At 37.1% G+C, this 20993-nt stretch overlaps 1 protein-coding gene across 4 annotated transcripts in view; it reads right to left on the bottom strand.

Annotated features, from left to right (window-relative positions):
- The window catches only part of LOC111153153 (ubiquitin specific peptidase 3), a 106388-nt gene that overhangs the window by 15213 nt on the left and 70182 nt on the right, over nt 1–20993 (bottom strand). For 2 of the 4 annotated variants that reach the window (XM_022511961.1, XM_022511962.1), the window contains 3 exons: nt 20360–20506; nt 17385–17491; nt 17160–17240 (listed from right to left, as the gene is read on the bottom strand). In XM_022511961.1, the coding sequence (XP_022367669.1) occupies nt 17160–17240; nt 17385–17491; nt 20360–20506 (335 nt within the window). Of the gene's footprint in view, nt 1–4938; nt 5217–17159; nt 17241–17384; nt 17492–19653; nt 19699–20359; nt 20507–20993 lie in introns of those variants that run through there. The other 2 variants (XM_022511963.1, XM_022511960.1) reach the window with 2 other exon arrangements.

The following is a 20993-nucleotide window of genomic DNA, read 5'->3' as shown; positions in this document are numbered from 1 at the left end:
AGCAGTTTTGTTTCTAGATCCTAATATCCTGAAGAATGTGGAAGGGTTTTTGCAATCACTGTATCCTGATATTAAAACAAATGTCCTTTAAACATTAAAAAAAAAATTTCCTTCCTTCTATTAGTTTTGGGCTTTATTTGTTCTTTTTAAAGTTCTTTTAGATATAAAGTTAGGTTGATACTTCTCGTTTCTTGAGATATGCCTGTATCCCTCTTAACTTCCCTCTTAGAGCTGCTTTTGCTGAGTCCCAAAGATTTTGGCTTTGTGTTTTAATTTTCACATGGCTCCATGTTATTTTTTTATTTCTTCTTTGATTTCTTCATTGATCAAAGTGTTGTTTAGTGGCATGTCATTTAGTCTTCATCTGTTTTCTCCAGATTTTTTCTTGTAATGAATTTGTAGTTTCATATCATTGTGTGCAGAAAAGATACCAATTTTTTTAAATGGTTTTATTTATTTGAGACAGAGCACAAGCAGGGGAGAGCAGTGGGAGAAGCAGGGACCCTGACTGGTGCAGGGGGGGAAGCCTCGATCCCAGGACCCCAAATTGTGACCTGAGCCAAAGGCAGATGCTTAACCAACTGAGCCACCTAGGAGCCCCACTTGATACAATTTTAATGGACTTGTTTTGTGGCCTTACCTGACCTATCCTGGAGAATGTTCTATGTGCACTTGAAAAGAATGAGCATTCTGCTGTTTTTTAGGGGGAGAGGCTCTGTATGTATGTTAGGTCTGTCTGGTCCAATATGTCATTCAAAGCCACTGTTTCTTTATTGATTTTCTGTCTGACTTACCCACTGACGTTAGGTGGAGTGTCAAATCCCCCACTATTACTGTGTTACTGTCAATTTCTCCTTTTATGTCTTTTAATATTTGCTTTACGTATTTAGATGCTATTTGGGGTACACAAATATTTACAACTGTTTTATCCTCTTGTGGCATTAGTTCCCTTTATGTAGTGCCCTTCTATGACTCTTGCTACAGTCTATCTTTAAAAGTCTATTTTGTCTTGGGGCGCCTGGGTGGCTCAGTGGGTTAAAGCCTCTGCCTTCGGCTCAGGTCATGATCCCAGGGTCCTGGGATTGAGCTCCGCATTGGGCTCTCTGCTCCGTGGGAGCCTGCTTCCTCCTCTCTCTCTCTCTGCCTGCCTCTCTGCCTACTTGTGATCTCTGTCTGTCAAATAAATAAAATCTTTAAAAAAAAAAAAAAAGGTCTATTTTGTCTGATAGAAGTATTGCTACCTCGGTTGTTTTTGTTCTTTGGGGGTTCTTTTGCTTCTGTTTTTATGGTATATGTTTTTGCATCCCTTCACTTTCAGTCTGTGTCTTTAGGTTTAAAGTGACTCTCTTGCAGGTTGCACATAGTTGGATCTTTTTTTTTTTTCTATCCATTCCATCACCTTATATTTTTTTATCAGAGCATTTAGTCCATTTACATTTTAAGCAAGCATGTACTTACTGCCATTTTGTGAATGATTTTCTGGTTGTTTTTATAGTACTCTGTTCCTTTCTTGTTCTCTTACTCTTTTCCCTTGTAGCTTGGTGGCTTTCTTTAGTGTGAGGCTTGGATTCCTTCCTCTTTAATTTTTAATTTGTGGCTACCATTGGGCTCATATACAACATCTTATGTGTTTAGCAGTATGTATTAAGTTGATGGTCCCTTAAATTCAAACAACATTCTAAAACTACGTTTTTACCCCCCCCATATTTTATGTATATATATTTTGCATCTTTTTTTAATCCCTTGGCTGATTTTTGGGGATAAGAGCTATTTTGCTACTTTTGCATTTTAACCTCCATTAGTGATTAATCTACTACCTTTATTCTATATTTGTACTGTAAAATTTTTTTCATTCATAATTTTCTTCTAGTTATGGCCTTCTTTTTCCACTTAATTCCCTTTAACATATCCTATAAGGCTGGTTTTATGGTGATGAACTCCTTTAACTTTGGTCTGGGAAACTCTTTCTATTCAGAATGATTACCTTGCTAGAGAGTATTCTTAGTTTGTAGGGGTTTTTTTCCCCTTTAAGATTTTATTTATTTATTTGACAGAGACAGTGAGAGAGAGAACACAACAGAGGGAGTGGAATGGGAGAGGGAGAAGCAGGCTCCCCACTGAGCAGGGAGCCCCATGCAGGGCTCAATCCCAGGACCCCAGGACCACAACCCAAGCAAAGGCAGCTGCGTAATGACTGAGCCACCCAGGCGCTCTTCCTTTAAGCACTTTGAATGTATCTTGCCATTTTCTTCTGCCCTACAGTTTCTGCTGAAAGATCAGCTGATAGCCTTATGGGGTTTCCCTCATTTAACTGTATATTCTTTGCCATTTCTACTTTTAAAATTCCCTATTGTTTGCTAATTATTATGTGTCTTGGTGTGGACCAACTTGGGTTTATCTTTAGGAGCTTTCTGCTTCCTGGACCTGGATATCTGTTTCTCTTCCCAGATCAGGAAGTTTTTAGCTATTTCTTCAAGTAAGTTTTCTGCTTCATTCTCTCTCTTCTCCCCCTGAGATCTCTATAATGTGATGTTAGTATGCTTGATGTCACTGAGGTCCCTTTTTCTTTCCTATTTAGACTGGTTGCTTTCTACTACCCTCTCTTCCAGATCACTCATGTGTTCTTCTGGCTCCTCTAATCTGCCGTTGATTCCCTCTAGTGCTTTTTTTTTTTTTTTTTTTAGATTTTATTTTTGAGAGAGAGCGAGCAAGCATGAGTGGGGGGTGGGGGAGAGGGGTAGAGTGAAGGGAGAAGCCGAATCCTCGCTGAGCAGGGAGCCCCATGCCGTCTCCATCCCAGGACCTTGAGATCATGACCTGAGCCAAAGGCAGCTAACTGTCTGAGCCACACAGGCGCCCTCTAGTGTATTTTTATGTCAGTTATTGAATTCTTCAGCTCTCTCCGGTTTTTCTATTTTCTTTAACCTGTCACTGAGTCCATCCACTCTTTTCTCAAGTCCAGTGAGTATCCTTATGACCATTACTTTCAATTCGTTATTAGGTATACTGCTTATTACCATTTTATTTAGCTCTTCTACTGTGATTTTGTCTTGTTCATTCATTTAGGACATACCCCTATTTATGTTTTGTAACTCTATCTACTAGGTAGGTCAGCTACATCTCCTGGTCTTGAAAGTGGTGGCCTTGGGTAGAAGAGGTCTGTGGTGCTCTGCAGCACAGCATCTCTCCCAGGTCACCAGAACTGGGCACTCCAGGGAAGCCCTCTATGTGGGCTACATGTGACCTACTATTGTGGGTAAGCTGCAACTATGTTCAGCCAATGTAGCTGCAGTGACCCACTTTTGCTTACTCTAGATGCACTGCTTAGAGTTTGGTCTCCATACCACTGAGATGCTTGTCTTAGGCAACATGGACTCACTGTAGGGCAGGACCCACATTCAGCCTAGCTGCTTGCAATCAGCCTCTCCCACAGCTTTGGGGGCACAGAATGGCAGCTTTTGCTCCATGATTCTTTGAGAGGCTAAGGGTGACCACCAAGTGATCCCAAACTGATTTATGCATAAGATAATGCAATTCTCTCCTTTTCCTGTAAGGTCATGTGATAACCCAACGTACGACAGAAGATATGAAAGGCTCATTAGACAATTCATAACCAAGCCATACAAGCTGAACCTAGTTTTTCAAACATTCAGTTTTCAAAATGATGGCCCCCAACTGCCTCTAAGAGCAATCTTGTATTCTTACATCTCTCTCTCTCTCTCGTTGCAATGGGCTTTCAGGGGCCCACACCTGCTGCTGCACCCTCAGTGAGGCAGCCTCATTGTCACAGCTGCATCAGAAACTCAAAAGACTGTGTCCATGGGCAGCCCCTAAGAGTTTTAATAAAGAAGCAACATTATCAACCCTAGTTGGATTAGTAGAGAACTACCCACATAGTCAACTCCATATGGATTTTTTATTTTATTTATTTATTTGACAGAGAGAGATCACAAGTAGGCGGAGAGGCAGGCAGAGAGAGAGGGAAGCAGGCACCCTGCTGAGCAGAGAGCCCGATGCGGGACTCGATCCCAGGACCCTGAGATCATGACCTGAGCCGAAGGCAGCGGCTTAATCCACTGAGCCACCCAGGTGCCCCTCCATATGGATTTTAAAAGCTACTTTTTAGCTCTCCGTAAAACTAATGCCTATTTGTAATGAGACTTCTATGGGTTAAAACAGTCCCACAACCCAGAATAATTCTAAATTTCCAACGGCTGCCTTTAAAAAAAAAAAAAAAGCTTTTAAATCAGTTTTCAAATAAAAATATCCTTGGGACACCTGGATTGCTCAGTCAGTTAAGCAGCCGACTCTTGATCTCAGCTCAGGTCTTTATCTCAGGGTCCTGGGTTCAAACCCTGAGTTGGGGCTCCACTCTGGGGGAGGAGCCTACTTAAAAAAAAAAAAAGCCCTTAACTATGGTATTGCAGGATGGTAGACTTCTAAGGCATGTTTATTTTCCTCTTGGTACTATTTGAATTTTCCCTAAATGTTACAATGAATATAGACTTTATGTCCTTCAATTTTTTTTTTTTTTAATTTATTTATTTATTTGACAGACAGAAATCAGAAGTAGGCAGAGAGGCAGGCAGAGAGAGAGGAGGAAGCAGTCTCCCCGCTGAGCAGAGAGTCTGATGCGGGGCTCGATCCCAGGACCCTGGGATCATGACCTGAGCTGAAGGCAAAGGCTTTAACCCACTGAGCCACCCAGGTGCCCCTCAATTTTTATTATTGAAACATACATGTACACAGTTACCTTTTTTTTTTTAAAATATTTTATTTATTTATTTGACAGAGAGAGATCACAAGTAGGCAGAGAGGCAGTCAGAGAGAGGGGAAAGCAGGATCCCCGCTGAGGGGCTCGATCCCAGAACCCTGGGATCATGACCTGAGCCAAAGGCAGAGGCTTTAACCTACTGAGCCACCCAGGTGCCCCTACACAGTTACTTCTTAAAGAGGAAGACTGCCTAGATTCAGCCTTTCCTTGACAGATTTGACACCTGCCATGAATGACCCTGAAACGTATTACAGTTTAATCTTTTGCAGCAGCATTAAACTGCATTTTCCAAAGCTCCTATGCAGAAGTGAATCACACGGCTAGTGAAACAGTCTACTAGCTACCCAGCATTCCCATCTCGCAAAGCTTTGTTGTTCTCCACTTACCTTTACACCTCCCATCTGAGGAAGCTGCTTAAACTTTTTCATTTGTATTTTATTGCCTTTCATGAGGGAAAAAAAAAAAATATGCCATGATGGTTTTTGAAACTCCTAAGATTCTCAAGGGTTTCGGGGCATATATTTCACAAGTGTCAGTCTTCCACATTATATAAACTGTTAAATACATCCCTAAGGAGAGCAGGGAATAAAACTGGTTTGTTTATGTTATTAGATCCCCTTTATGCACTATATAAATTTAATTTGGCAAAGCAGTAATTGGGAAGCATGTATAAGTTAATCCACATTTTGTTTTACTCCCCCAAAGCAAATATGTAATTATAAAGGTGATACAATACGTTAAAAAATTCAAACAACATAAAAGAGCAGGAAAAAGGAAGTCACAGTTGACTTTCTTCTTGAATCCCTACCCCTAGAAATCACTGAGAACAGATAGAGTATGCTGCTCAAGACTTTAATGCACATATGACTGTTTATTTTATACAAATGGAATCATTCTATAGACATAGTTCCATGGATAGTGTTTTGCTCCACAGTATTTTGTAAGCTATCTTTCTGTGGCTTGGCTATTGATCAACTTTATCTTTCTTAATTACTAAACAGTATTATTTATTAAACCAGTGCCCTCCTAGCAGGCATGTAAATTATTTCTGATCTCTGCAATAACAAAGAATGCTTTAATGAACATCTTTTAAAGGTGTTACTGTCCACATTCACAAGTAAAATTACTATGTCTAAGGAAATGCGCATTAAAAATGATCACTGTCCTCCCAAACTACCAATTTATACTAACACCAATATGTGAGAGTGCCTACTCTCAAAAACCTACACGAACCATGGATATTACCTATCTTTGTCATTTTGACCAATTCTGCTTTACCTATACTTTCTTGAATATAAGTGAGGTAATATTTTTTCAGAGGTTAAACTGTTTGCATTTTTCTTCCTATTCATGTACTTTACCAAGTATTCTTTTTCATATGTCCTCTCCTTATCTACTGTAACCTTAATTATGCAGTTAAATTTATGAATTTTTTCCTTTCCAAGTTCTGGTCTTGGTGAAAGATCTCCCATATAAGATCAAAAAAACGTTGGCCTATATGGTTTTATTTTTCCTATTGAATCTTGAAACCAAATTTCAGAAAAGATGGGAGTTAGGGATGAAATTACTGTTTTCCCAAATTTTCATTTTCAGTATTAATTGACTAATAGCTTTTTTTATCCACTGATTTGAAATTTTTTCTTTGGAATGTAATAAATTCCCATAGACACCTTTCTGTATCAGTACATGCTAAATTAGTACATATGGGACATTTCTTACCTTATCTCTATCCTGCTTCCTCATTTTTATTTGAAAAACTTTTTAAGCTTCTCTTAAGAATTTTTCTGCTGGGGCTCCTGGGTGGCTCAGTGGATTCTGCCTTCAGCTCAGGTCATGATCCTAGAGTCTGGGATCGAGGCCCCCCAACCAATGGACACTGTGCTCTCAGTGGGAAGTCAGCTTCTTCCTCTCCATCCACCCCTCTCCTGTTCATGTGCACGTGCGTGGGTGCTCTCCCCCCCAAATAATATTTTATTTGATATTATTTAATTAATTTAATTTAATTATAATTATAATTAATATATAATATATTATATTTATAATATATAATTAGTAAATAGTTATTTTAATTTTTAATAATTAATTTAATTGATTGATTTAATAATCTCTCAAATAGTCTTTTAAAAAAATTCTTACAGAGGAACTTTTGAGCAAATTAGAATAAATTTAGGGGGTAATCTGGGGGAAAACTGACATCTCTACTGCATTGGTCTCCCTATCCAAGTATATGACATGGCTCTATCTAGACTTTTATCTGTTCTAGCATAAAGTTTTATAATTTTCTTCATCTAGGTCTTATAAACTTCTCAATTATTTTATTCATAAGTATTTGTAAGATTTTACTGCTACTGTGAATAGAATCTTTTACTATGTGTAGTAAAGCATTTTTTTTGTTTTTTTTTGCCTATTTGGCTGCCTTACTAAACTTTTTAGCTCCAAGTTTAGAACTTATCAAAATAATACCTGTATTTGTTTTAAATCAAGAGCTTTTAGAAAAGCAGGTCTCCTGCCCAGTGCTGCTCTCCTTATCTAATGAATGCCTTGTATCTCAGCAACAGGACTCCTGACTGCTTCCACACTGTAATGGAAAATCATTAGTGCTTCACTGTTAACTATGATGATCACTGATAGCTTCTGATAGATAATCTTCAACAAGTTAACTTTTTTTAAATATTTTTTTTTCATAAACATATATTTTTATCCCCAGGGGTACAGGTCTGTGAATCGCCAGGTTTACACACTTCACAGCACTCACCATAGCACAAACCCTCCCCAATGCCCATAACCCCACCCCCCTTCTCCCAATCCCCCTCCCCCCAGCAACCCTCAGTTTGTTTTGTGAGATTAAGAGTCACTTATGGTTTGTCTAACAAGTTAACTTACTATTCCTAGCTTAATAAGTTAATAAAAGGGGTTTTTTTCCTTCTTCTTTTAATCAGTAATGGATTTGAAATTTTATTAAAACGACTTTTATCTTCCTCCATTAAATTATATTTTCTAGTACTACATCTGCAGGGCCCCATGACAGGCGGTCCCAAGATGGGCCACTTTGACATGAATATTATTTTGAGTTAAAGCAAACAAAACCCAGCAGGTTCAGGAAAAGCTCTTATGTCCTCCTCCTCCTCGACTGCCTGCTTATACCAGGAAGAGATTCCTCTTTACCTAAGAAACTTCTCTGCCTAAATAACAGGACAATGTTTGTTTTCCAAACACCTCCTCTCACCTTTCTGCTGTCTTTCTCCCCTTTGTGTCCTCAGACCCCTACCCCTCTCCTTGGCTCATAGAAGCCTCATATTGCCTGTCTTTGGAATGTCATGTCCGTGTGGATTCCCTGTACATACAAAACTAAATCTGATTTTCTATCTTGAATCAATGTGGTTCTTTGTCCAGCAAGAAGGACCATGAAGGGCAGACAAAATTCTTCCTCTTCAACAGTTGACATAGTCAGCAGGATACTTTAACATGCTAGACATAACTGCACCTGAGGTCCTTGGGACATCTGACATACAGCCAACAGAAGGTAAGATTTCTTCCCTGTCAATCTCCCAGAATCTCTATCTGTAGAGTCTGACAGAGCAGGAGTGGTGACAGTCCTTTTTCCTTCTTGCTACATTTAAAATTAGCAGGAGAAAATATTTGTGGAACCTAGGTCCTTAGGGTTAGTTATTAAATTATTTAAATTGTCTCTGATTAAATTTGGTAGAGCACTCTTTTGGTTACAGATTCGTTTCTTCCCAGAGGTAGTTTTTGAGTTTGGTTGTTTTTTTTTTAGCCTGTGTTTTAAGACTGTTGCTAAGGGACATCTTAGAAGCTAAAGCCCATAACTTGGTAGAAAAGCTACTAGAGTCCTCACCAGCCCAAGAAGACTCTCATGAAAGCTAAGTTGGTCACAGAACAGATTAGATTGACACTAGTTCACCTACTAACCTCAAACAAACTTCCTTGCAACAGGGTACACTGCTAAACAACACAGAGTCCCCAGTCCTGTAGCACATCCCTTGTGTTTTCATGGGAGACCAGAGACCCCATTTTCACCATCCTTACTGCTTACACAATGAAGCCCTTTGCTTTCTGAAACTAACTTTTAGATCATGTGGGCCATCATCTATGCCCTCTTTAGATGCCTCCTGCATCTTTGGTTTAGCCATTAAAAGGCTTATTGGTTGGAGTTGTTAACAGATTATTCATCAATGGTCTTTAAATTGCTTATATTGAAAAGAAAAATATGCTGTATAGAGAACTCTCAACTCTCTTATTAGTATAACAGCATGCCTTAGGGACTCCCTTGACAAGATGGACAGAAGACTAAAAAATAAATGTCCATCTCCAAAGTAAAATCCCCTTAAAATCTGGTCTGCCTTCACCTCAGGTCATGATCCCAGGGTCCTGGGATTGAGCCCCATGTCTGACTCCCTGCTCAGCAGGGAGTCTGCTTCTCCTTCTGCCCTTCCCCCAGGTCATGCATGCTCACACTTTCCCTCTTTCTCAAATAAATAAGTAAAAATCTTAAAAAAAAAAAAAAAGATTTAAATTTTTAAATTTAAAAGGATTTTTTAAATTTAAAAAAAATTTTTTTAAAAGATTTTTACTTATTTATTTGACAGAGAGAGAGATCACAAGTAGGCAGGGGTGGGGGAAGCAGGCTCCTTGCTGAGCGGAGAGCCCAATGCAGGGCTCAATCACAGGACCCTGAGATCATGACCTGAGCCAAAGGCAGAGGCGTAACCCACTGAGCCACCCAGGTCCCCAAATAAGTAAAATCTTAAAAAAAAAAAAAAAAAAAAAAAACTTAAAAATCATCCACTTAACTCCCCCTTCCCTATGAGATTTATAGGGACTTAATCTCTATGTTCAAAGTATATAGGCTGCTCACATAAAAGCTGAAAGCCAGGAAATGAATTTAACAAAAGCACCTGAGACTGGCAATAAGGCTCACTTTGCTCCTACCTTCTAGGGCTCTGTAAGCAGGCTCAGCCAGCTTCAGGCATTCCTATGCAATGTACATTGCAGACATATCCTAGCCACCCCCTCCTCCACTGAAAAAGAAGATCTTTTAAATTATAAAGCCCTTTTACTCCTATTTTGAAAAGATGGTACCAAAATTAGAGGGAAATGAGAAAGACTGATGATTATTCACTACCTTCCCTTCATAGAGAAATTGGGACCAAAATGTCTCCTAGGCCCTCCCACAAATGATATGTGAAAGGTCAACCTGCAGGGGCTAACAGAAGCCAAGGCTGAATTCCGTATGCTACAAGAAGGCTTTGTTGGGGCACCTGGGTGGCTCAGTGGATTAAGCCTCTGCCTTCGGCTCGGGTCATGATCTCAGGGTCCTGGGATAGAGCCCCCACATTGGGCTCTCTGCCTGCCTCTCTGCCTACTTGTGATCTCTCTGTCAAATAATTAAAAAAAAAAAAAAAAAAAACTTTAAAAAAAAGGCGGCTTTGTTAAAATGCTTTATTTTGCTTACTATTTTAGTTAAAAAAATCTCCCTAAAACAAAAAAAACAAGAGTTTAGTTTTAAAAGGCAAGTCAATCCCTTAATATTCTAAGCTTTATCCAGTTCTTGGGGAATTAGAAACAACTGCTTTACCAATCTGTACAAAACCAGACATGCAACTCTAGAAACAAGTCCAAAGCCCACCCCTCTTTACCAATCCCTAACTCTTGCCTATTCCCCTTAAAATGTTTGTAGCTGTTATAAAAGATGAGGATATTGGAACAAAATTGTCCTGCACTCAAAAAAAAAAAAAAAAAAAAAAAAAAAAAAGTAAATTTTAAAGAGCAGTTGCCCTGAAACTGAAGAAATTTTTTGGCTTTCTTCTTCAATTTCTTGAAATGATAAATTTTACCATGTTTTTAAAATATAAACACAGCCCACAATTGCCTGAGACTGAAGAAAAAATGGGGGAAAGAGGCCTTTCTAAAATGCCTCTTGTGTCCAGACTCCACACCTCTGGTAATAGGCAAATTTGCTCCAGATTTCCACATTGGAGAAAACCTGGGATTCTTTCTCTGTTCCTTTGTGATGTGAGTCTCCCCAAGAGCCATTCTTTGAAATACAAACTTTAGAGAAGTTTTTCATCAAAAAATAAGAGGTATTTAGAAATTGGGACTTTAACGTCCTCCAAAAAAAAGCTACAATATTTTGTTTGCATCTTGTCTGTGTATGTCCACATGTTATAAATGTGACATTTTCTTTACCTCCAGATGGTATCACCAAAATTAATTTGTGAAAGAGTTCTTTTTAGTTGGTTTCAAGTCAAGCACTTGTAAGTATTGGGAATTCCAAAACTCAGAAAGATAGAAACTAACCTAAATGTTTTCCAAAATCACATGATCTGGGAAAATATTCAATATTAAAGCTAATTTTAGGTTGTTGGTTTAATTAAGAAAAAAATCTCTTGAGAGTTACCAGCATTAAATATATGACTATCATTCTACCCGTGTTTATGGAAAGCCAAGTAAGTTCACCTCTGCAAATTTATCAGAAAAAAAAACTTAAAACAATGATTGATTTTTGTCTAATGCTTAATGAAATTTCTGTGGGTAATCTAAACCTAAGAACAAGCTAATTAAATAGATGTAAATAAGACAAAAAGGTTTGTAGGCGGGGTGCCTGGGGGCTCAGTTGGTTAAGCATCCAACTCTAGATTTCTACTCAGGTCATGATCTCAGGTTGCACTCTGTGCTGGGCTGTATTACAGCCTGTTTAAGATTCTCCTCCCACCCCTGCAAAAAAGGTTTGTAGGTAAACTTTTAAATAGCTTCCAAAGTCCTTGGTAACCTGACAGTTTAAAATTTTTTACTAAGTGAGTTAAATTTATTGAGATATCTAAGTCATTTCCAGATAAAGTAAAATAATAAGTCATTAGGTATTGAATATAGGTTCAGAAAATAGGTGTCAATAGGTTAATTTACTTGTGTCTTATTACAGAGAAACTAAATAAATATGGACCTTTAGTAAACCTGGTTTGTGCTTTATTGAAAAACTGTACTATGAAAAAGCACATTCTTAAAATTATGAAATGTTTTCACAAATTTGCTATTCTAAATACTGGTATAGCAGTTCAAAATTGCTTACTACTTAGTTTTCACTAGAAATTAAGGTTTCTAAGAGTTAAGAATTCTAATAAATTAAGAATACCAGAAATAATAAGGAAAACAATTCCATATGCAAGGAAATGTGTTTTTGGTAGAAAAAGGTATGAGAAACAGAAATACACTTTTTGTTAAGGGAAAAGACAGTAATTCTGTCCTAAAGTGAAACTTTTTAAAGAATGTAAAAAAGTTCGTTCCATAAGGTTTATGGAAAAGGAGTATTTGGAAAGGGATTTTATGTGTGATCAGTACTGGCTAAGATTAGGATAAATTTAGTAAGTTTTAATATCAAAAATACATTGCGAAGTTGAATTTTTTTTGTTAAAAGGACAAATTACAAATCTGCTTTTAATAAAAAACTGTAAATAAAGGTTTTTCTTTTCCTTTAAAGTTATCTGCTTAGAAATCAAGGATTCTGTGTTTTGCCAAAATAATCTATTTATCAAGTCTTCGATTTTTTAAGAAAACTGAGTCTTAATATTAAAGCTATTAAATTTTGCTCACAATTATGTAAGGTTCTATATTTTTGCCTTTTATTCCTTTGAAATCTTTTATTGTCCTTTTGGTTAGATAATTAAATACATTTCATAGTGCCCTGTGATCCTATTAATCAAATGTTCAAACTGACATACTTCCTAAAATCAAATCCTAAAATGAAGTCTTTTGACCACAGTCTGAGGTGTTCCAGATAGGCCTTAGAATATTTCATTGTCAAATAAGTGATACGAAACCCTCTTAGATTATATTTATGTAGATAGGGTAAGTATTCTAAAATTGTATAAAACTCCTAGAAACCTGAAGTCCTAGTATGTTGTTATATGTTGAGAGTCATAGAAATAACCAAATTTCTTTGTTAACTGAATCACAGTGAACTCTAATACAGTTACTATTTTGCTCTGATGGTACTGCAAATGTGCCTTATCTTCAGTGAGACTCATAAAAAGAACTTTGAATACAGGTTTCTGGTAACCTTAATTCTTAACATAAAACTGGTAAGAATTTCTGAACTAGTGGAAGAACTGGATTCAAGCAAAACAATAATATGGAACTGAAAAATTTATCCTTTTTAGCTCTTTATGACCTTTAAAGCAATTTAATAGAATATACCTTTGTGAACAAATTGAAACATTTATCTTTTTCCCTACCTGAATTCTTCAGAACTCAGAGACTCTAAGTATTCTTATATTTATTTGCATAAGTTCAATAGAATTCTGTTCTCCCTGTAACAGGACACAATTGGAAACATTTGTTATATAACCAAGGCTTTGACTGGAATGTCCTATTTGAGAGAGAGATGGATAAACTGAGATATGACCAGATAGTTTTAAATGACCAGACAGCTTTAAGGAACTAGGTTGACTTTAAGAAGCCAGTAAAGCCCCCAGAAGTACCAGTTTGGTACCCTGCTTACAGAGTTCCCAGCAGCCTTACCAGGTAAGTAAAGGCTGGCACTCCCTGGCAAATACAGGAACCCAGGGATAGTTTGAGGAACTCGAGCAGAGAGGAATTCACCCAAATCTGTAGGAATTGAAGACGTTCTGATGGCAAGTATCTGGCTTGGCTTCTGGTCTCAAGAGGATGTTAAAACTTCAATCTTTAAAACCTGCTGGAAACTTTTTCAAGAATTTACCTAATCAACTGCTATTCTTTGCCACATTCATATAAATGATCAGGCCAAGTTTTTTTGAAACTAGACTTATTTTGCAAACAAATTAGTATTAATTTGGCTACCTATAAAGGGTGATTTTAGAGAAAACAGGTTTCAATAACATATCTGAGTAAATATTAGATTGCAATATTGTTCATTGGAACCTGGACTAGATCTTGATTTCTTCTAATTTCCTCCAGTGCTTAACTATAATTCTCCAAAGTAACATTTTTAATTTTTCTTCCAACCTTCTACATTGGATTCATCTGAAAACTACAACTGCCCTTTTCCCTGAAGCCCTACAAACTAAATTTATGTAAACTTCAGAGAGATCATCCCAACAGCTCACATATAGGCAATCTTCATGCCTGTTGCTGTGGGTCACTCAAAAAGATCATCAGACATTCAAACTAAAAGCCAGTGCACTCAAGATGGTTCAAACTTAACATCGAAAAATCTTCTTGACTGACTACCCTCAAAATTCAGAAACTGGTTTATAATTCGATCCAATCAGTTAACCACTGTTTTTGTTTCCACAGAAATGCCTCTTATTTAATACCTGATTGCTTGAACCTTGGGCCTAACCTGCATCACTGCCTCCCAAAACAAGTTTGAACTGACCTATTCACAGGACTGGTTCAATAAGACTGAACAATCAATCGACCAGCTCAATTTTAATGTGTGAAATTTTAGGGAAGTTTCAGAGAAAACTGCAGGGGCCCAGGGCAGGACACCCCAAGATGGGCCACTTTGGAATGAACATTATTTTAAGTTAAAAGCAAACAAACCCAGCAAATTCAGGAAAAGCTTTACCTTCCCCTCAACTGCCTAAATTTACATTGCAAGGGAGAGCCTGTACCAAGAAGTGACTATTAACAAGAGATTCTTCTTTACCAAAGAAACCTACCTAAGAGGAGAAACTTTATTCTCCAAACATTTCCTCTCACATTCCTGCTAATGGTCTTTCTCCCCTTTGTGTCCTCAGACTCCTACCCTCTCAGCTCACAGAAGCCTCATGTTGCTGGTCTTCAAAATATTATGTCTGTGTGGATTCCCCATACATACAAAATTAAATCTGATACTCTCCTCATCTGTCTCATGTCAACTTGGTTCTTAGTCCAGCTAGAAGAACTTTGCCGGCCAGAGAAAATTGTTCTTTCTGGATATAGCAGTTCTGCATGGCTGGAAGAAATCCTACTTGATCTCTGTATGTTATTTTATTATAGTATTAGATTCTATTAGCTAATATTTGGTCTATAATAATCTTTCCTTTTTTGTCAGATTTTAGAACTGGGATTATTTTAGCCTCTCATAATTTGCATGTTTTTAGTTAATTTCAAATTCCAAGGATCTTTCTCACCATCACCTTTTCCTTTCTAGATGAAAACTAAGCCTGTCAATTAACATTCAAAAAAACACACAAGTAATCCTCGTGTTAAAGCACATAAAAGCATGTAAAATGTAATCATGACTCCAACTGTTTAGTAAAGAAATCCGTATCAACTGGACACTCGATGTCCAAAAAAAAGTAGTACCCTTAACTGATAACAGTGTTAAACAGAAAGAATGACTCTACCATCTAGTTCTTTAAGCCAACAGTCAGCTCTTTAACAAAATAAAAATCAAGTCTGAAAACTGAAAGGAAAGCCAGCTGAGAATACAGGAAATCTGTTTTCAGCCAAACCCGAAACCCTTCAGGATGGTCTGGGCCCCCTGAAGTTAAATCCCATCAAATTTCAGTGAGTCTATGCCAAGAAAAATACTACTTGGGAAGCAAGGCAAATGCCATTTGCCACTCGTTTGTAGTACCAATCAACCACTTAAGCTATGTCATACAATCTCCTCCTGGACAATTCAAGAAAGTAAGGTCTCTCAGTATTAAAACATTCTGGCATAGGTAATAGGTAAAACGCTACAGAGTACAATAAGAACCATACTACGTGACCAATGCTGGATGAAGGGGGACACAGTACAGAAGGAAGAAAGAACCCTGAAGCAACCAATGTCTCTGGGTCTTCCAAAGATCATCTGGACTTAGTTTTATTTAGGAAATATTGTTCAAATACATATCCACATAGTTATGTTAAGCAATGTTTGAAGAAATTATAAAATGAAGCTCTATCCAGTTTAGATTATAGAGTTTGAGGTTAATTCGTTTCCTCACTGCTTTCCTTTCCAAATGATCAAATGTTTGCTTTATGATTAAATTAGCTTGTATTCTCAAGCCATCAATATAAAGAGAAAATAATCTGAGATTTGATACCAAGTATATTGTGATATTTTCAAAACCTGTATTTCAAAACCATCTATTTTAGAGGGAAGATGAGTGGATGCAGCTTCCTTAAATTTCTTCTGTGCTCCTGTTCAAAAGAGACCATCAACACTGTTGCAAAGGTAGGGAACAACTCAAAGCCTCTACAAAATGTTCCATATACAGAGTTATTCTCCTGTCTTATAGTAGTCCAGTGTATTTGACAGCTACACCCTGAGGGAGTTCAAGAAACTACCTGAGCAACAGGGCTACAAGCAAGACCTCTGCTGCTCCTCTTATAACAAGCCCAATGCTGCCAAATGCACGTGTGACACAGAATTCTGCCTGTCCCTCCCCCAACAGTTGTATTTTTACTAGCACATTTTTTGAGAATGAGCAAGTGGCAGTAGAATAATCTGATTCTACAGCAGTACTGCCCGATAGAACTTTCTACAATAATGGAAATGTTCTCCATCTGTGGTGTCCAATACAACACCACTGGTCACACGCAGTTACTGATCACCTAAAATATGGTTAGTGCAACTAAGCAAGTGCATTTTTAATTTTAATTTACATTTTACCAACCATCTGTGACTTCACCATAGTGGACAGTGCAGTTTTCAACCAATGAGAATCTTTTGTAGGAAAAGACTGGGTGTGTGTGTTCTCTCTCCTATATATAGATTTTTTTTTCAAATCCTTATGACAATATTCTCTAGAGCAGTTGAGGAAAAAATTACTTTTAGTCAATAGACAATTCAGCGTAGGGATTATGTTATTTGCCTTCAGTGTAGAGTTACTCAATGACAGAATACAGACTAGGCCCTCTTTCTTTTTTCTATCCTAGTTTCTTTTTATGGCCAACAATAACAGTAAGTCACTTTAAGGATTGGTCAAAGATCAACCTTTTGGCCTTGATGAAAATAGTTAACACTAATCAGGGGAAAAAAATTGTTCCAAATCTCACAGTCTTCAATTAAAAGCAGAGCCTCAGGCTTATCAGTAGATTTCTAAAACTATTAATCATAGAAAAGAGTAACGTCATAACTTATTAAACTTAGCTAAGTGTTCTTTCCTTCTATGGATACTAGTGGGACATCCACAAAATACATTCTATTTCATTAAGTCAGAAGCAGCTTGTGACAGACTCTCAATTTTAAAATCAGTATTAAAGAAAAAGGTGAGAAATATGCTTGCCTTAATATCTCTGGCACCCATTTTTTTTCTTTCTTTCTGATAGGAGGAGACATTCAGGTTTGACTTCTGTTAAATTATAACACAAACTCATTCAAGCAATTAACAACATAACAGATGGATGGAGTTTATGAGTCTATTCAGCTATTTTAGAGGAAAAAAATTCTACAACATTAAAGTATCTTTACCTCGTAACGAACAAACTGGTCCATTTTCTTGATTCTTTGAGCGCTTATTTCTGAACTGACTTGGAATATCTAATGAAAGGTCTTAAAAAGAAACAGGAAAACAGCTGTTAAAGGGATATACCACACTTAGAAAAGAATTTCAAAAATTGATGTATTTTTACATTTATCTTGTACCGTCTTAAGTTTTCAAAGGAAACATTAAAATTTTAATACAATATGTCTTACCTAGGAATGGATCAAACTTTCTAGATTCTGTCCCACATATGAGGCAGTTAACCTCATTTTGGAGAATACCTCCGAATATAGCTGTGACAACTGTAGATGCTCCATTTCTAAAGAAAATCACCACACAGGAAAACATCTCAGTAAAAACTAAAATATGTATAACAGCTGCTATACTTCTTTGGGGGGGGATATGTATATCATTTATTTATTTAAATTATGAAATAATACAAAGACTTTAAAGCTATATAGAGGTATACCAAATAAAAGGTTTAAGCCACTTAGCCTCCCACAGCCCCACTTCCCATCCTGCTAATTCCAACCCCTCAGAGGCCTGGTGTGAAGATGAAATGGAGTATATATGTATAGTACTTTCAGACAGTTGTTTACCAAAAAGAAAGCCCTTAAATTATTTCAAGGCTCTTTTATTAGGATAATAATTAGAACCACACCTGCTTTTTTTTTTTTTTCCAAAGTACATCTCTTGAACACGTACCTCACCCTTTTTGACAACAGATTGGCATGCCACAATATGAACACAGACTGGATGCAAGAACCACCAAGAAAGTGTACCATGAAAGCATGATTAGCAAACGCTTATTACAGCACTTACTCTATGCCGAACTCCATTCAAAGTACTTTCCATGTGTTAAATCAGTTAATCCTCAAAACAAAGCTAAGGAGCAGATACCATTATCCCCATTTTACAGACCAGGAAGCTGAGGTCCAACTTGGGCGAGGGTCACTCAGCTCTTAACACTATGTTCCTTTTCTTAATTTAACCAGTATAATATTAATGGTTCTCCAGGTTGTTTCAGTTGTTTGCTATCATTAATAGTCCTACAGCAAACATGTATTAACCTTTGTGCACTTACGCATGCAGTTACTTGTCAGAAAATGCTCTTCTTTGCAAATAGTAATCTGAGGTGGTTTCCCTCACTTGCAAACAATAACACTCCTAATACACTGAACTTTACTTTCTGAGGTGCTCCAAATTAAACCTACTGCCACAATGAGACAGACAAAAGCTACTCAAGCAATTATATTATTTTAAAAGTTTGCTTCCTTTTCCATGAAAGGTCTTCTACTCTTTACTGGCCAAAGAAATATACTGCAGCTTCATCTTTTTAAAAATCTGTTCATAAAATATACAGCTATAGTAAATTAAAAAGGGAAGATACACTGGAACTAATATAACAGCCATTTTATATTTAAGATCTAGGTCATAAACAAAGGGCACACCAAATAAACTACTGGAATCAAGGGACCATGACTCTTTCATACTGATGTTCACTTATAATACTGACCTTAATTACAATGGAAAAAGTACATTTAGACTCAATGTAGTTATTCCTTCATAATTTCTTCCTCTGAGAAAAGGATACTCATCGAGTCTTGGCTATCTGATATGTATGGCATTAAGTTAGGTATACAATGATTGAAAACAAAATTCATAAATGATTTCAAAACTGCTTTCTCATCATAACTGTACGCCGAGAATGTTTAAACATTAGTTACTCGGACAGACTTTTATGCTTGCTAGGGTCTTTTGTATTAACAGCAATGATTTTCTATGTATTATGAAGAACAGATCTGTCATTTATTACTACCATCCCCACCTTTGATAGCATTGGCTGTGTTTACACAAGTAAACACAGGTATTGCATAGGAGACCTTTTTTGTAGTTTTAGCAAATATGATCCTTGGATCCTGTAGTGAAAATTTTTTTCTTTCTGTTCCTATCTCATTAGTGGAACCTAAAATTACTACTCTTTAAAATATAACCAGACATGGATTAATACTGAAAACTCATTAGCTACTAGAAGATCATCCTAGGACTATTACACAATGGGACTCCATGAGGGTGCCTTGGGCATCAAATAAAATAATAAAGACATATACCCTCTTACTTCACACAGACTATCCCTGATAGAGCCCGGTTCAATATTATCAGTATACAAAAGGTCATCATAAAGTACAAAGCAGAATTTTTCACTTAATACTACTTTTAACTTGGTGCTAGCAACAAGAACAATTCTACCAGGTCACATATCCCTCCCCTTCTGTACTGATTTCTGATTGGAACCATAGTTATCAGGACCTAGAAAGCCAAACATTTTGAAAGGTATAGCAATTCAAACAGTTGCCCTTCTCTGATACAACCAGATGAGCTATGAGGCTGCTCTGTCATTAAAAGGACCCTAAATGAACACTAAATCAGATTTATGAACTGCAAGGCAATACAATACGGTGATCCCTATATATTACTTACTCTTTTCTTTCTGTCTTTGGGGAGTTTGTCTTGTAAATCCCTTTCCTGCACAGGTCAAAACAAAGCTTTTCAAAAAATTTGAACAAAAGGAGACTACAATTAAACAAAATTAGACTGAAATAACAGTAAATCATCCTGAACTCAAGCAAAATAAGCTTTCTAATCTCAATGTATATTTTGGGGTATTAGTACCTAGGAAAGCAATCTAAAAGGTTTGTTTTGTTTCCTACTGAGAGGCAAAAAAATTCTGAGAACTTACAAATGCCTCAATTTCATTAAAGTACAGATATATTTTAGGAAAATACACATTTAAAATATTTTTAAGCCTTTGTTTCTAGTGAAGAAATATAATTATTTTAGTACTGAAAATTAAGTCTTCCAAATATCATTTGATATATTTGGCAGGGAATTTTCAAGTGCTAAACTGTACAAAATGTTTTCTGTTGTTTTTTTTTCAACCTTTAAAAAGATCTGTACCAAAAACTATCAGGACTATACCAAGAGGCAAGTACAAGAGGTCTCTGGTTGGAAGCAGGAGGCATGTGCTAGTCCACTTGGTTATAAAATTCAAGTGCACAAAAGTTTCAGCCAAAGTCCAGGGAAACTCTCCACCTTCCATGATAAATCTAATAAACAATAACACAAACAGAAACGTCTGAGGGCCTCCTAAAAAAAAAAAAAAAAAAAGAAGGAAACTACATCTTACATGCAACATTTGTTACTTGCAGATAGAGCAGAATTCTCCTGTAGAATTGCTGAGCGGGAAACACCGTTGAAACCGCCCTGGAGTTCCAAGTGCAGGTGGTCCAAAAGGTAGCGCATGAATTCATGGGCATCCTGTTGCTGATAGCCCCTTAAAGCAAAAAGAAGCAGGCCGTCACCGGGGAAGCTCCACATGCCCAGCCAAACATGCAGGAAGGCAAAGTGCTGCAAAGGGCTACAGCCCTGCACTCAGAGCACAGTGGACTCCCTGGCCATTCATCCTCACTTGTGTCAGGGTTTACTTCTCCTCAAGGAAAATTTCTCAAATTTCTCTACAAGGAAAAAGTCTACTAAAAGAAGTCTGAAAACACAGAATGTGAGAGCTAATCTCAACTGAACTAACTTTACAGATGAAGAGAACTGAGGAGCAAGAGAAAGGCTGTGTGACGTGCCTAAGTCCTACAACAAGAGAGTAACAGAGATGGGATGGACTCTGGTTTTCCTGCTATCTCACATGGCCTCTCCAGAAGATGCTCAAATGTTAAAATGTCACATCTTTCCCTCGCCAGAAACCTTGGTCTTATAAACCACCAATATAAGAGATAAGGAATTTAAAACTATTTTTTAAACTGAAAGAT

The sequence above is a fragment of the Enhydra lutris genome, unplaced genomic scaffold, assembly GCF_002288905.1.
Source record: "Enhydra lutris kenyoni isolate GAN:26980312 unplaced genomic scaffold, ASM228890v2 scaffoldscaffold31, whole genome shotgun sequence".
NCBI lineage: Eukaryota > Metazoa > Chordata > Mammalia > Carnivora > Mustelidae > Enhydra > Enhydra lutris.
The sequence above is the reverse complement of the archived record's forward strand: the minus strand, read 5'-3'. Positions and strand labels throughout refer to the sequence as shown.